Source organism: Carettochelys insculpta, chromosome 9 (assembly GCF_033958435.1).
Source record: "Carettochelys insculpta isolate YL-2023 chromosome 9, ASM3395843v1, whole genome shotgun sequence".
Taxonomy (NCBI): Eukaryota; Metazoa; Chordata; order Testudines; family Carettochelyidae; genus Carettochelys; species Carettochelys insculpta.
The window spans coordinates 2,349,796-2,362,205 of NC_134145.1; the positions used below are offsets into that span (position 1 = coordinate 2,349,796).

General features: G+C 69.0%; 1 protein-coding gene across 3 annotated transcripts in view; it reads right to left on the minus strand.

Annotated features, from left to right (window-relative positions):
• Positions 1-12,410, minus strand: part of SLC6A9 (solute carrier family 6 member 9) — a 41,799-nt gene that overhangs the window by 10,212 nt on the left and 19,177 nt on the right. For all 3 annotated transcript variants that reach the window (XM_075002173.1, XM_075002175.1, XM_075002174.1), the window contains 6 exons: positions 8,569-8,725; positions 8,230-8,361; positions 6,230-6,485; positions 5,924-6,056; positions 2,904-3,038; positions 2,145-2,248 (listed from right to left, as the gene is read on the minus strand). In XM_075002173.1, coding sequence (XP_074858274.1) covers positions 2,145-2,248; positions 2,904-3,038; positions 5,924-6,056; positions 6,230-6,485; positions 8,230-8,361; positions 8,569-8,669 — 861 coding nt within the window. In that variant the 5' untranslated portion in view covers positions 8,670-8,725. The remainder of the gene's footprint in view (positions 1-2,144; positions 2,249-2,903; positions 3,039-5,923; positions 6,057-6,229; positions 6,486-8,229; positions 8,362-8,568; positions 8,726-12,410) is intronic.

The following is a 12,410-nucleotide window of genomic DNA, read 5'->3' on the forward strand; positions in this document are numbered from 1 at the left end:
AGGCACCGGGGGCGTGGCCCAGCAGAGTGAGAATCGGGGGCGTGGCCAGGAGGGGGCAGGCACCGGGGGCGTGGCCCAGCGGAGTGAGAATCGGGGGCGTGGCCCAGTGGAGTGAGAGTCCAGGGCGTGGCCAGGAGGGGGCAGGCACCGGGGGCGTGGCCCAGTGGAGTGAGAGTCGGGGGCGTGGCCCAGTGGAGTGAGAGTCCAGGGCGTGGCCAGGAGGGGGCAGGCACCGGGGGCGTGGCCCAGCAGAGTGAGAGTCGGGGGCGTGGCCAGGAGGGGGCAGGCACTGGGGGTGTGGCCCAGCAGAGTGAGAATCGGGGGCGTGGCCAGGAGGGGGCAGGCACCGGGGGCGTGGCCCAGCGGAGTGAGAATCGGGGGCGTGGCCCAGTGGAGTGAGAATCCAGGGCGTGGCCAGGAGGGGGCAGGCACCGGGGGCGTGGCCCAGCAGAGTGAGAGTCGGGGGCGTGGCCAGGAGGGGGCAGGCACCGGGGGCGTGGCCCAGCAGTGAGAGTCGGGGGCGTGGCCAGGAGGGGGCAGGCACCGGGGGTGTGGCCCAGCAGAGTGAGAGTCGGGGGCGTGGCCAGGAGGGGGCAGGCACCGGGGGTGTGGCCCAGCAGAGTGAGAATCGGGGGCGTGGCCAGGAGGGGGCAGGCACCGGGGGCGTGGCCCAGCGGAGTGAGAATCGGGGGCGTGGCCCAGTGGAGTGAGAATCCAGGGCGTGGCCAGGAGGGGGCAGGCACCGGGGGCGTGGCCCAGTGGAGTGAGAATCGGGGGCGTGGCCCAGTGGAGTGAGAGTCCAGGGCGTGGCCAGGAGGGGGCAGGCACCGGGGGCGTGGCCCAGTGGAGTGAGAGTCGGGGGCGTGGCCCAATGTAGTGAGAGTCCAGGGCGTGGCCAGGAGGGGGCAGGCACCGGGGGCGTGCCCCAGCAGAGTGAGAGTCGGGGGCGTGGCCAGGAGGGGGCAGGCACCGGGGGTGTGGCCCAGCAGAGTGAGAATCGGGGGCGTGGCCAGGAGGGGGCAGGCACCGGGGGCGTGGCCCAGCGGAGTGAGAATCAGGGGCGTGGCCCAGTGGAGTGAGAGTCGGGGGCATGGCCAGGAGGGGGCAGGCACCGGGGGCGTGGCCCAGCAGAGTGAGAGTCGGGGGCGTGGCCAGGAGGGGGCAGGCACCGGGGGTGTGGCCCAGCAGAGTGAGAGTCGGGGGCGTGGCCCAGCAGAGGAGAGGGAATCAGGGGGCGTGGCCAGAGGAGCAGGAGGCCCGGGGGAGGCGCAGAAGTGAGGGGATGTGACAAGAAGGAGGAGAAGGTGGCCTGGTGGGTGAGGCAGTTTCAGGGGCGTGGCCAGCAGAGGGGTGAGAGGCGCTGCCCGTAGGAGGACTGGGAGTGAGGGGCGTGGCCCGGCGGAGGAGTGGGAGGCCTGGTGGGTGGGAAAGTTTATGGGGGCGTGGCCCGGCGGAGGAGCAGGAGGCCTGGTGGGCGGGGCAGTTTGCAGGGGCATGGCCCAGCAGAGGAGCAGAAGGCACGGTGGGCAGGGCAGTTTGCGGGGGCGTGGCCCGGTGGAGGAGCGGGAGGCTTAGTGGGCGGGGCAGTTTGCGGGGGCGTGGCCCGGCGGAGGAGCGGAAGGCACGGTGGGCGGGGCAGTTTGCGGGGGCGTGGCCCGGCAGAGGAGTGGGAGGCGCGGTGGGCAGGGCAGTTTGCGGGGGCGTGGCCCGGCGGAGGAGCGGAAGGCGTGGTGGGCGGGGCAGTTTGCGGGGGCGTGGCCCGGCGGAGGAGCGGGAGGCCCGGTGGGCGGGGCAGTTTGCGGGGTCGTGGCCTGGCGGAGGAGCAGGAGGCCCGGTGGGCGGGGCAGTTTGCAGGGGCGTGGCCTGGCGGAGGAGCGGGAGGCCCGGTGGGCGGGGCAGTTTGCAGGGGCGTGGCCTGGCGGAGGAGCGGGAGGCCCGGTGGGCGGGGCAGTTTGCAGGGGCATGGCCCGGCGGAGGAGTGGGAGGCCCGGTGGGCGGGGCAGTTTGCAGGGGCGTGGCCCAGCGGAGGAGTGGGAGGCCTGGTGGGCGGGAAAGCTTATGGGGGCGTGGCCCAGAGGAGGAGCAGAAGGCGCAGTGGGCGGGGCAGTTTTGGGCGGGGCCCAGCCCCGGCAGGTGCGGCTCACCTGTAGCAGTTGTTGTGGAACTTGTTGTAGGAGGCCATGGTGATGAGTCCCCCCCAGGCGCAGCCCAGAGAGTAGAAGATTTGGGAGGCAGCATCTCCCCAGACCTAGTGGACACCGAGACATTACCGCTGGCACGAGGCCTGCCCAGGGCCAGCTCACATCACGCAGCCAGGGCCTGCAACCAGAGATGGCCCAGGGCCGGGCTGGCAGGGGCTGTGGGTTGGCAGTGAGGGGCACCAGCAGAGCTGTGTGGGGAGCCCAGGGCCGGGCTGGCGGGGGCTGTGGGTGGGGAGTGAGGGGCACCGGCAGAGCTGTGTGGGGAGCCCAGGGCCGGGCTGGCGGGGGCTGTGGGTGGGGAGTGAGGGGCACCGGCAGAGCTGTGTGGGGAGCCCAGGGCCGGGCTGGCGGGGGCTGTGGGTGGGGAGTGAGGGAAATGGGTGCACCTGGGGGGTAGGGTAGCCCTGGGCCAGGCTAGCAGGGGTGTGGCTTAGGGGTGGGGCCAGGCCCACCTGGGACCCAGTGCTGGCTGCCCAGAGCCTCTCTCCTCCTGCCTGGTGTTTGGGGCAGAGCAGAGACCTGGGGGGTCGTGGCCTTGGGGTGCTCCCAGCCAGCTGGCCCAGGGAGGATCCTGTGGCCACCAGGAGACCCAGGGGCCCCCCAGGTGGAGCGAGAAGCCCTGCTCCTGGGGCCAGATGCTGCACTGGGCACTGGGAGGCAGAGCCCAGGTCCCTGGCCCATCCCCGCCCCGCTCAGACCCACCTTGGCGTCCAGGATCTTGTCCCACTGGGGCGTGAGGTAGTAGGCGATCCCGGTGGCGGCGCCCTCCAGCGTGATGCCGCGCACAAAAAGGATGGTGAGCACCACGTAGGGAAAGGTGGCTGTGAAGTACACCACCTGGGTGGACAAACGGACAGACAGGGCCACAGCTCAGCCCCAGCGCCCTGGCCTGTCCCACACTGCCTGGGTGCAAGGAGGGGCCACAGCACACGCCCAACGTGCACACAGGCTCGTCTAGGAGCTACCCGGCGTGGCAAGGCCAGGGCTGGCGGGGCTGGTGTGACGAAGGTGGGCGTTCTCTGTAGCCCTGGGAGCAGGGCTGGTGTGACGAAGGCGGGCGTTCTCTGTAGCACTGGGAGCAGGGCTGGGTGTGATGAAGGTGGGCGTTCTCTGTAGCACTGGGAGCAGGGCTGGGTGTGATGAAGGCGGGCGTTCTCTGTAGCCCTGGGAGCAGGGCTGGGTGTGACGAAGGCGGGCGTTCTCTGTAGCCCTGGGAGCAGGGCTGGGTGTGACGAAGGCGGGCGATCTCTGTAGCCCTGGGAGCAGGGCTGGGTGTGACGAAGGCTGGCGTTCTCTGTAGCCCTGGGAGCAGGGCTGGGTGTGACGAAGGTGGGCGTTCTCTGTAGCCCTGGGAGCAGGGGCTGGGTGTGATGAAGGTGGGCGTTCTCTGTAGCACTGGGAGCAGGGCTGGGTGTGATGAAGGCGGGCGTTCTCTGTAGCACTGGGTGCAGGGCTGGGTGTGACGAAGGTGGGCGTTCTCTGTAGCCCTGGGAGCAGGGGCTGGGTGTGACGAAGGTGGGCGTTCTCTGTAGCACTGGGAGCAGGGCTGGGTGTGTTGAAGGTGGGCGTTCTCTGTAGCACTGGGAGCAGGGCTGGGTGTGATGAAGGCGGGCGTTCTCTGTAGCACTGGGAGCAGGGCTGGGTGTGATGAAGGCGGGCGTTCTCTGTAGCACTGGGAGCAGGGCTAGGTGTGACGAAGGTGGGCGTTCTCTGTAGCACTGGGAGCAGGGCTGGGTGTGATGAAGGCGGGCGTTCTCTGTAGCACTGGGAGCAGGGCTAGGTGTGACGAAGGTGGGCGTTCTCTGTAGCACTGGGAGCAGGGCTGGGTGTGACGAAGGTGGGCGTTCTCTGTAGCCCTGGGTGCAGGGCTGGGTGTGATGAAGGTGGGCGTTCTCTGTAGCCCTGGGAGCAGGGTCTGGGTGTGATGAAGGTGGGCGTTCTCTGTAGCCCTGGGAGCAGGGCTGGGTGTGATGAAGGCGGGCGTTCTCTGTAGCCCTGGGAAGAGGGCTGGGTGTGACGAAGGCGGGCGTTCTCTGTAGCACTGGGAGCAGGGCTGGGTGTGACGAAGGTGGGCGTTCTCTGTAGCCCTGGGAGCAGGGCTGGGTGTGATGAAGGCGGGCGTTCTCTGTAGCACTGGGAGCAGGGCTGGGTGTGATGAAGGTGGGCGTTCTCTGTAGCCCTGGGTGCAGGGCTGGGTGTGATGAAGGCTGGCGTTCTCTGTAGCACTGGGAGCAGGGCTGGGTGTGACGAAGGCGGGCGTTCTCTGTAGCACTGGGAGCAGGGCTGGGTGTGACGAAGGTGGGCGTTCTCTGTAGCCCTGGGAGCAGGGCTGGGTGTGACGAAGGTGGGCGTTCTCTGTAGCACTGGGAGCAGGGCTGGGTGTGATGAAGGCTGGAGTTCTCTGTAGCCCTGGGTGCAGGGCTGGGTGTGACGAAGGTGGGCGTTCTCTGTAGCCCTGGGTGCAGGGCTGGGTGTGACAAAGGTGGGCGTTCTCTGTAGCCCTGGGTGCAGGGCTGGGTGTGACAAAGGTGGGCGTTCTCTGTAGCCCTGGGAGCAGGGCTGGGTGTGATGAAGGTGGGCGTTCTCTGTAGCCCTGGGAGCAGGGCTGGGTGTGATGAAGGTGGGCGTTCTCTGTAGCACTGGGAGCAGGGCTGGGTGTGACGAAGGTGGGCGTTCTCTATAGCACTGGGAGCAGGGCTGGGTGTGACGAAGGTGGGCGTTCTCTGTAGCCCTGGGAGCAGGGCTGGGTGTGATGAAGGTGGGCGTTCTCTGTAGCCCTGGGTGCAGGGCTGGGTGTGACGAAGGCTGGCGTTCTCTGTAGCCCTGGGAGCAGGGCTGGGTGTGACGAAGGCGGGCGATCTCTGTAGCCCTGGGAGCAGGGCTGGGTGTGACGAAGGTGGGCGTTCTCTGTAGCCCTGGGAGCAGGGCTGGGTGTGACGAAGGCTGGCGTTCTCTGTAGCACTGGGAGCAGGGCTGGGTGTGACGAAGGTGGGCGTTCTCTGTAGCCCTGGGAGCAGGGCTGGGTGTGATGAACGCTGGAGTTCTCTGTAGCCCTGGGAGCAGGGCTGGGTGTGATGAAGGTGGGCGTTCTCTGTAGCACTGGGAGCAGGGCTGGGTGTGACGAAGGTGGGCGTTCTCTGTAGCCCTGGGAGCAGGGCTGGGTGTGACGAAGGTGGGCGTTCTCTGTAGCCCTGGGAGCAGGGGCTGCGGGGCTCCCTCCTGGTGCCCTCAGCACAACTACCCATCGGGCACTCTGGGGAGCGGGTGATGTGGTCCAGGCGCTGCAGCCTGAGGCACAAGGGGGCTATGGGCCAGTGGGTTCTGCCCTGCAGTAGTGACATCTCCCAGGGCTCCGGCTGGATCCCAGCCCTGCCCAAGGCAACAGCCGGGACCTAGCAGAGGCTGTGCGTCTGACTGGGGCAAGGTCAGAGGAACCAGGCACGGGGCGAGGAGGTACAGGGGGGAGGAGCCAGGCAGAGGAAGGGGGAGGAGCCAGGTGGACAGAGGGGCGGAGTTACGGGGGGGGGAGGCTAGGCGGAGAAAGAGGAAGGAGCCAGGCAGAGGGGGAGGAGTTAAGGAGGGAGGAGCCAGGTGGATAGAGGGGGAGGAGCCAGGTGGATAGAGGGGAGGAGTTAAGGAGGGAGGAGCCAGGCAGCAGGAGAGGAGGAGCCAGTCAGAGGGGGCGGAGTTACAGGGGGAGGAGCCAGGAAGCCTCTACTTGCTTTTCCCGATGACTTGACGCCCTTGATGAGGCAGAGGAAGACGACGAGCCAGGAGACGCCCAGGCAGCCCAGCAGGGGCAGCCGCACCTCGCCCAGGTTCCCGATGTCGTCCGAGAGCTTCAGCACGTAGCGCCTGCCCCACAGAGACACAGCGTGAGCCGCCAGCCCCGCCCCGGAGCCCCTCTGCCCCAGAGCCTTTCTGCGGCTCCTCCGCGTGGGGGACCCAGCCCCGCCCCGCCCCGCCCCGCCCCACCCCGGGACAGCCTGTCCTGTCCCTGCCCGGCGGCTGAGCCTGTGGGGCGGCACCTCCAGAACTCCTCGCTGGGGCTGGTGCGCCGGAGCGTGCGGTTGAAGAGCTGGGAGAGGTTGAGGGCGGGCGCGGCCGAGCCGTTGGGGGTGTCCAGCACCCCGGCGCAGTCGGGGGTGTTCCAGGGGTTGCTGCAGAAGGTCCAGGGCAGCAGGCGCGTCATGGAGGAGAAGAAGTAGTAGAAGGCCAGGCAGATCACCACGTTGTAATAGATGCCAATGTACGTGGACACCACCATCATCCCATAGCCCACGCCTGGGGGGACAGGCAGTGCGGGAGGGTGAGTGTGCAACAAAGAGGGGTCATACCTGCACAAGTGAGCGTGCGGGGCTAAGAGTGCGACTTGTGGAGTTACACACAAGTGTGCAGCATGGAAATGTGCAACCAGTTACGCACGCAGCAAGCATGGAGGCGCACGGAAACGTGTGTGTGTGTGCAAGCACAACAGCGTGTGTGAGCAGACAGGGCCAAAGGCCATGAGCCCGTGTGCTCAGAAGTGAGCATGCACAGCGGTTAACGTGTGAGTCGGCGTGTGAGTGGACAAGTTGGGTGTGTTAACAAGGACAAGTGGACACTGAGTCTGTGCACAGATGAGTGTGCATGCTGAATGTACAGAAGAAAGTGTGCCAAAGTGTGTGCAGCCCAGGGGTGGGCGGGGCTGGTGGGGAGGGCACACATGCTCGCCGTAATGGTGTCGGAGAGCACGGAGGACTGTGAGTCGGGTGTGCAAACCTGTGAGTGTGCTCTCCACTGGCTGAGGGCACATGTAAGCATATGCTGGGGTGGGTGTGAGTGTACACAAAGGCACAAGTGAGCAGGAGGCAGGGTGAGCATAAGTGTCAGCAGGGGTGTTGTGAGTGTGTAGTTGGGCAGGTGTGTGCACATGCTGGGCAAGGAGCAAGAATGCACTGGGACAAGTGTGAGCATGCACAGGTGTGCAGAGGTAGATGTGAGCATGAGCTGGAGCAAGCGTGGCTACACTGGGGTGGGCTTTAGCATGTGCAGGGACAGGTGTGAGTGTACACAGGGTTGGGGCGGACTGGGGGTGTGAGCATGAACACTGGCTGGGGGGCATAAGCATGAGTGGGTACTGTGGTGGGTGTGAGCATGCTGGGGTGGATGTGAGTGAGTGTGTGCTTAGGCAGGTGTGAGCAAGCACTGGGCAGGGGTGATTGCACCCAGGTGGGTGTGAGCATGCACTGGGTAGGGGTGAGCATGCGCTGGGCAGACATGAGTGCACACAGGGTAGGCATGCGTGCACAGGGACAGGTGTTAGCATGTGCTGGGCAGAGGTGATTGTGCACAGGGCAGGCCTGAGTGTGCACTGGGCAGCAGTGCGCTTGCACGGGGACAGGTGTGAGCATGTACTGGGCAGTGGTGTGCTTGCACAGGGGCAGGCATGAGCGTGTGCCCGGCAGCGGTGTGCTTGCACGGGGACAGGCATGAGCATACGCCAGGCAGCGGTGTGCTTGCACGGGGACAGACGTGAGCTTGCACGGGGCAGCAGTGTGCTTGCACAGGGACAGGCGTGAGTGTGCACTGGGCAGTGGTGTGCTTGCACGGGGACAGACATGAGCGTGCACGGGGCAGCAGTGTGCCTGCATGGGGCAGGTATGAGTGTGTGCCGGGCAGCAGTGTGCTCACATGGGGGCAGGTGTGTGTGTGCCAGGCAGCGGTGCGCTCGCACGGGGGCAGGCATGAGCATGCGCCGGGCAGCAGTGTGCCTGCACGGGGCAGGTATGAGTGTGTGCTGTGCAGCGGTGCACTCGCACGGGGGCAGGTGTGTGTGTGCCAGGCAGCGGTGCACTCGTACGGGGGCAGGCATGAGTGTGTGCCGGGCAGTGGTGTGCCTGCACAGGGCAGGTATGAGTGTGTGCTGGGCAGCGGTGTGCTCGCACGGGGGGAGGTGTGTGCGTGCCAGGCAGCGGTGTGCTCGCATGGGGGCAGGCGTGAGCATGCGCCGGGCAGCAGAGTGCTCGCACGAGGGCAGGCGTCTGACCTTTGAACATGGGGCTGACCCTCCAGACGCCCAGGCAGCCCTGGCTGGTGAACTGCCCGAAAGAGAGCTCCATGAAGAAGAGGGGGATGCCGCAGAACACCAGCATGATGAAGTAGGGGAACATGAAGGCTCCTGCAGAGAGGTGGGGGGCAGGAGTGGCTCTGAGACATGGCCCAGCCTGGCAGGGCCGGCCCCACCTGCCCCCCACCCCCTCCTCCTCCCCCAGCCCTGCCGCCCATGCCCTCCCCTGCTCTGCTCCCTGCGCCCTCCTCTTCCCCCATCCCCCCCGGTGCCCCCCAGCCCTTCCCTGCCCCCCGGCACCCCCTGCCCCCCGCGCACCTCCGCCGTTGCGGTAGCAGAGGTAGGGGAAGCGCCACACGTTGCCCAGCCCCACGGCGTAGCCCACGCTGGTCAGCACAAACTCCAGCTGGTTGCCCCATGTGCCTCGGGCCACGTTCTCGTCTCCCTTGCGTGGCTCCCCGGGGACGGCGCCGTTCTGGGGGTGGGGAACCATTAGCAACAGGCCTGGGCCCTGCACCCCACAGCCCGTGGCTGCGCCCAGCCCTGCAGTGGGCGGGGGGGACCCCGGCCGGCTCGGCGGCAGGGACGGAGGCACCGCCGGTACCAGGCAGGGCTGCGCCGCAGCAGCACAAAGCTGCCTCTGTCCCCCAGCCGGACAGCCCGAGGCTGCGCAGCCTGGTGCTGGGGGCAGCCCTGTCCCTGGGTCCCGCACTGCAGGGCACATGGCAGGCGAAGGGGGGGCAGGAGGGGCCCTTGGCTCTGCACTGTGCTGGGCCAACCTGGCCCCTTGGAGACGCTTCTCCATCCTGCAGCCCCCCCCAGACCCCCACTTCCACTGACCCCCCCCCCCCAGCTGCCAGCCCCAACTGCACCTGCCACCCAAGGGATCGCTGGGCTCCCCCGTCCCGGCAGCAGCTCCACTTGGCGCCTGCCTGGCACCACCTCGCTCCAGCTCAGCGCCGTGTGCAGCTCCTGCGGTGCCAGGTCCCCCCGGGGTGGGCATGGGGAGTCCCGTGGTAGGGTCCCCCTGGGGTGCCCTGCGGTGGGCGCGTGGAGCCCCATGGTGGGGTCCCCCCGGGGTGGGCATGGGGAGCCCTGCAGTGGGCACGGGGAGCCCCGCGGTGGGGACCCCCTGCGGTGGGCATGGGGACCCCCATGGTGGGGACCCCCCGGGGTGGTCGCAGGAGACCTGCAGTGCCCGGCTGAGCCCGCGTGGAATCCTGGCAAGGCCGGGCTGGTGGCAGGGTGCACCACACACCTTGCTCCACCACCAGCCAGCCCCCCACAGCTCCCCGCTGGGGAGCCCAGACCCTCCCGCCAGCACCGGCCCCTCCCAGCCCAGCGGGGCCAGACTGGGGCCTGGCCAGCCCCACCACACACAGGGCCCAGGGTGGCTCTGCAGCCTGGCTGCCAGCGGAAGGGTTCTGGGGGGCGCTGGGTGGGGGTTGTGGGCTGGGTGCCCGCCTGGGGGGGCAGGAGCTGCATGGTGGGGCAGGCGGCTGATGGAGCAGCTCCTGGCCCATCCCTCGGAAGCCCCCAGCTGGGGGTCCAGGTGCCCGCAGCTCTCCTGCATTCCTCGGCAGAGACCACTCTGCTCATGGCTGCCTGGGCTGAACCCCCCACATGGCAACGTCTGTGCCAGCCAGGAGCCCCCTGCGGTGAGAGGGCCATGGCCCCAGCACCCTGCCCAGCAAACACCCAGCAGCAGTGCCAGGGCAGGGAACTGGGTACATGATGCCAGGTGCTCCTCCTGGCACCCGCTCCTTCGTCCGAGGGGAGGCCCCTCCTGCTGCGGCATGGCTGGTGTTGGTGCCATGCTGGGCACAACGCAGGTTCACACCAGGGCCCAAACAAAGGAGCGGCTGCAACTGGAGGCAGCCTGAGGGGCCCAGTGCCCTGCGAGAGAGGGACACAGAGCCCAGCCTGTGCCAGTCCCAAGACTGCAGCCCCCAGCGCCCTGCGAGTGAGGGGCCCAGAGCCCAGTCCCAGGACCGCAGCCCCAGCCCCAGCCCCAACCCCACAGTGCCCTGCGAGTGAGGGGCCCAGAGCCCAGCCCCAGGACCACAGCCCCAGCCCCAGCCCCAACCCCACAGCCCCCAGTGCCCTGCGAGTGAGGGGCCCAGAGCCCAGTCCCAGGACCGCAGCCCCAGCCCCAACCCCACAGCCCCCAGCGCCCTGCGAGTGAGGGGCCCAGAGCCCAGCCCCAGGACCGCAGCCCCAGCCCCAGCCCCAACCCCACAGCCCCCAGTGCCCTGCGAGTGAGGGGCCCAGAGCCCAGTCCCAGGACCGCAGCCCCAGCCCCAGCCCCAACCCCACAGCCCCCAGTGTCCTGCGAGTGAGGGGCCCAGAGCCCAGCCCCAGGACCACAGCCCCCAGCGCCCTGCGGGTGAGGAGCCTGGAGCCCAGCCCCAGTCCCAACCCCGAAGCCCCCAGCGCCCTGCGGGTGAGGAGCCTGGAGCCCAGCCTGGCAGTAGGGCACGAGGAGTATGTCTGCTCCCTGGGGGTGCCAGCAGCAAAGCCCCAGCCCTGGTGAACTGCCTGCGCACCCCGTCTGCCAGACCCACTGCACGCAGGGCCCTGGGTGGCCATCCAGCCTGGCCGCTGGGGTGGGCCCTGGGGGGCGCTGGCTGGCGTTGCGGGCGGGAGGGGCAGGTGGCTGACGGATGGAGCAGCCCCCCGGCCTGGCACTGGCAGGCGCAGTGAACAGGGCGGTGAGTCAGGGCAGCCGTGTGGCCCACGTGCCCGGCTTGCAGAGCTGCGGGAGATACGCTAACGAGCTGGCTGCTTGGCCTAATCAGCTGCAGCCAGCCTGGGCCGGAGCCAGGTGCTGCCCTGGCGAGGGAGGGGCTGGCACCCAGGCACCGAGGCCATGAGGCGCTGGGTTCAGGCCCAGGCGGTGAGCCGGGCTCAGCCAGGGCACCCAGCCCTGCGCCCCCCATCCAGCCACAGCCTGGTCGCCGTACAACCCGCGAGCGAGCACCGACCGGTGCAACGGTGCTCTGGAGCACCCGCAAGCCTGGGCCCGGCGCTGGCAGGTCCCTGGCAGGGGGCAGGCCTGGGCCGCTGGCACTGGGGCGAGCGCGGTTCTGTGCTGCACCACTGACGTCAGCTCCTGGCAGACCTCAGCGAGGGGCACGGGGACCACAACCCGCCCCCAGGACACGACTGACCTGCTAACCCACGTCTGAGGGGCCTTCCTGGGGCGTTAAGCCCAGCTGGGGAGCCCTGCCTGCGCACCCACCAGCCCACCTTGCCCAACCATCTTCTGCCCGCCCGCCCATCCCTCCAGCCCCTGCCCACCCACCCTGGCCAGGACACAGCCCCCTGCCCTGCCAGTCCCTGCCCGTCCACCCCTCCAGTCCCCGCCCACCTGCCCTACCAGCCCCTGGCCAGGACATGGCCCCCTGCCCACCAATAAGTTGCGTCCCCTGGCAAGGCGAGCGCCACCACCCCTTGGGGTGCCTGGCCCAGTGCGGCCCCACCACGGCTCATACGGGCCTTGTGCACAGCCAGGCTATGGACTGCTCCTGCTGACGGCACCAGGTGCAAACACCTGCAGGGGGGAGGCGCTGGTGCAAGGGACAGGCCGCCAGGGGAGGAGGGCACCGGCGGCGGCACGGGGGGAAGCGCTGGTGCGAGGGGCAGGCCGCCAGGGGAGGAGGGCACCGGCGGTGGCACGGGGGGAAGCGCTGGTGCGAGGGGCAGGCCGCCAGGGGAGGAGGGCACCGGCGGCGGCACGGGGGAAGCGCTGGTGCGAGGGGCAGGCCGCCAGGGGAGGAGGGCACCGGCGGCGGCACGGGGGGAAGCGCTGGTGCGAGGGGCAGGCCGCCAGGGGAGGAGGGCACCGGCGGTGGCACAGGGGAAGCGCTGGTGCGAGGGGCAGGCCGCCAGGGGAGGAGGGCACCAGCACACCCGCCAGCCTGTCCCCGAGCTGCTGCTCTCTGGCTGGGCTTGCACAGTGAGGGTGGCCAGGACAGGGCCCCAGCACCGGAGCCCAACGGGGGCTGCACCCCCGGGACCGTCGCTCACAGGCTCGGAGGGCGAGGCCCTGTCACACCAGTGCCCACGCAGTGCCAGGCAGCTCCATGGCCCCTGGGAACTCCCGAGACACACCCCAGCCCAGCTGGTCTTGCTCCAGGGCACTGGTCTGCCAGCGGGCG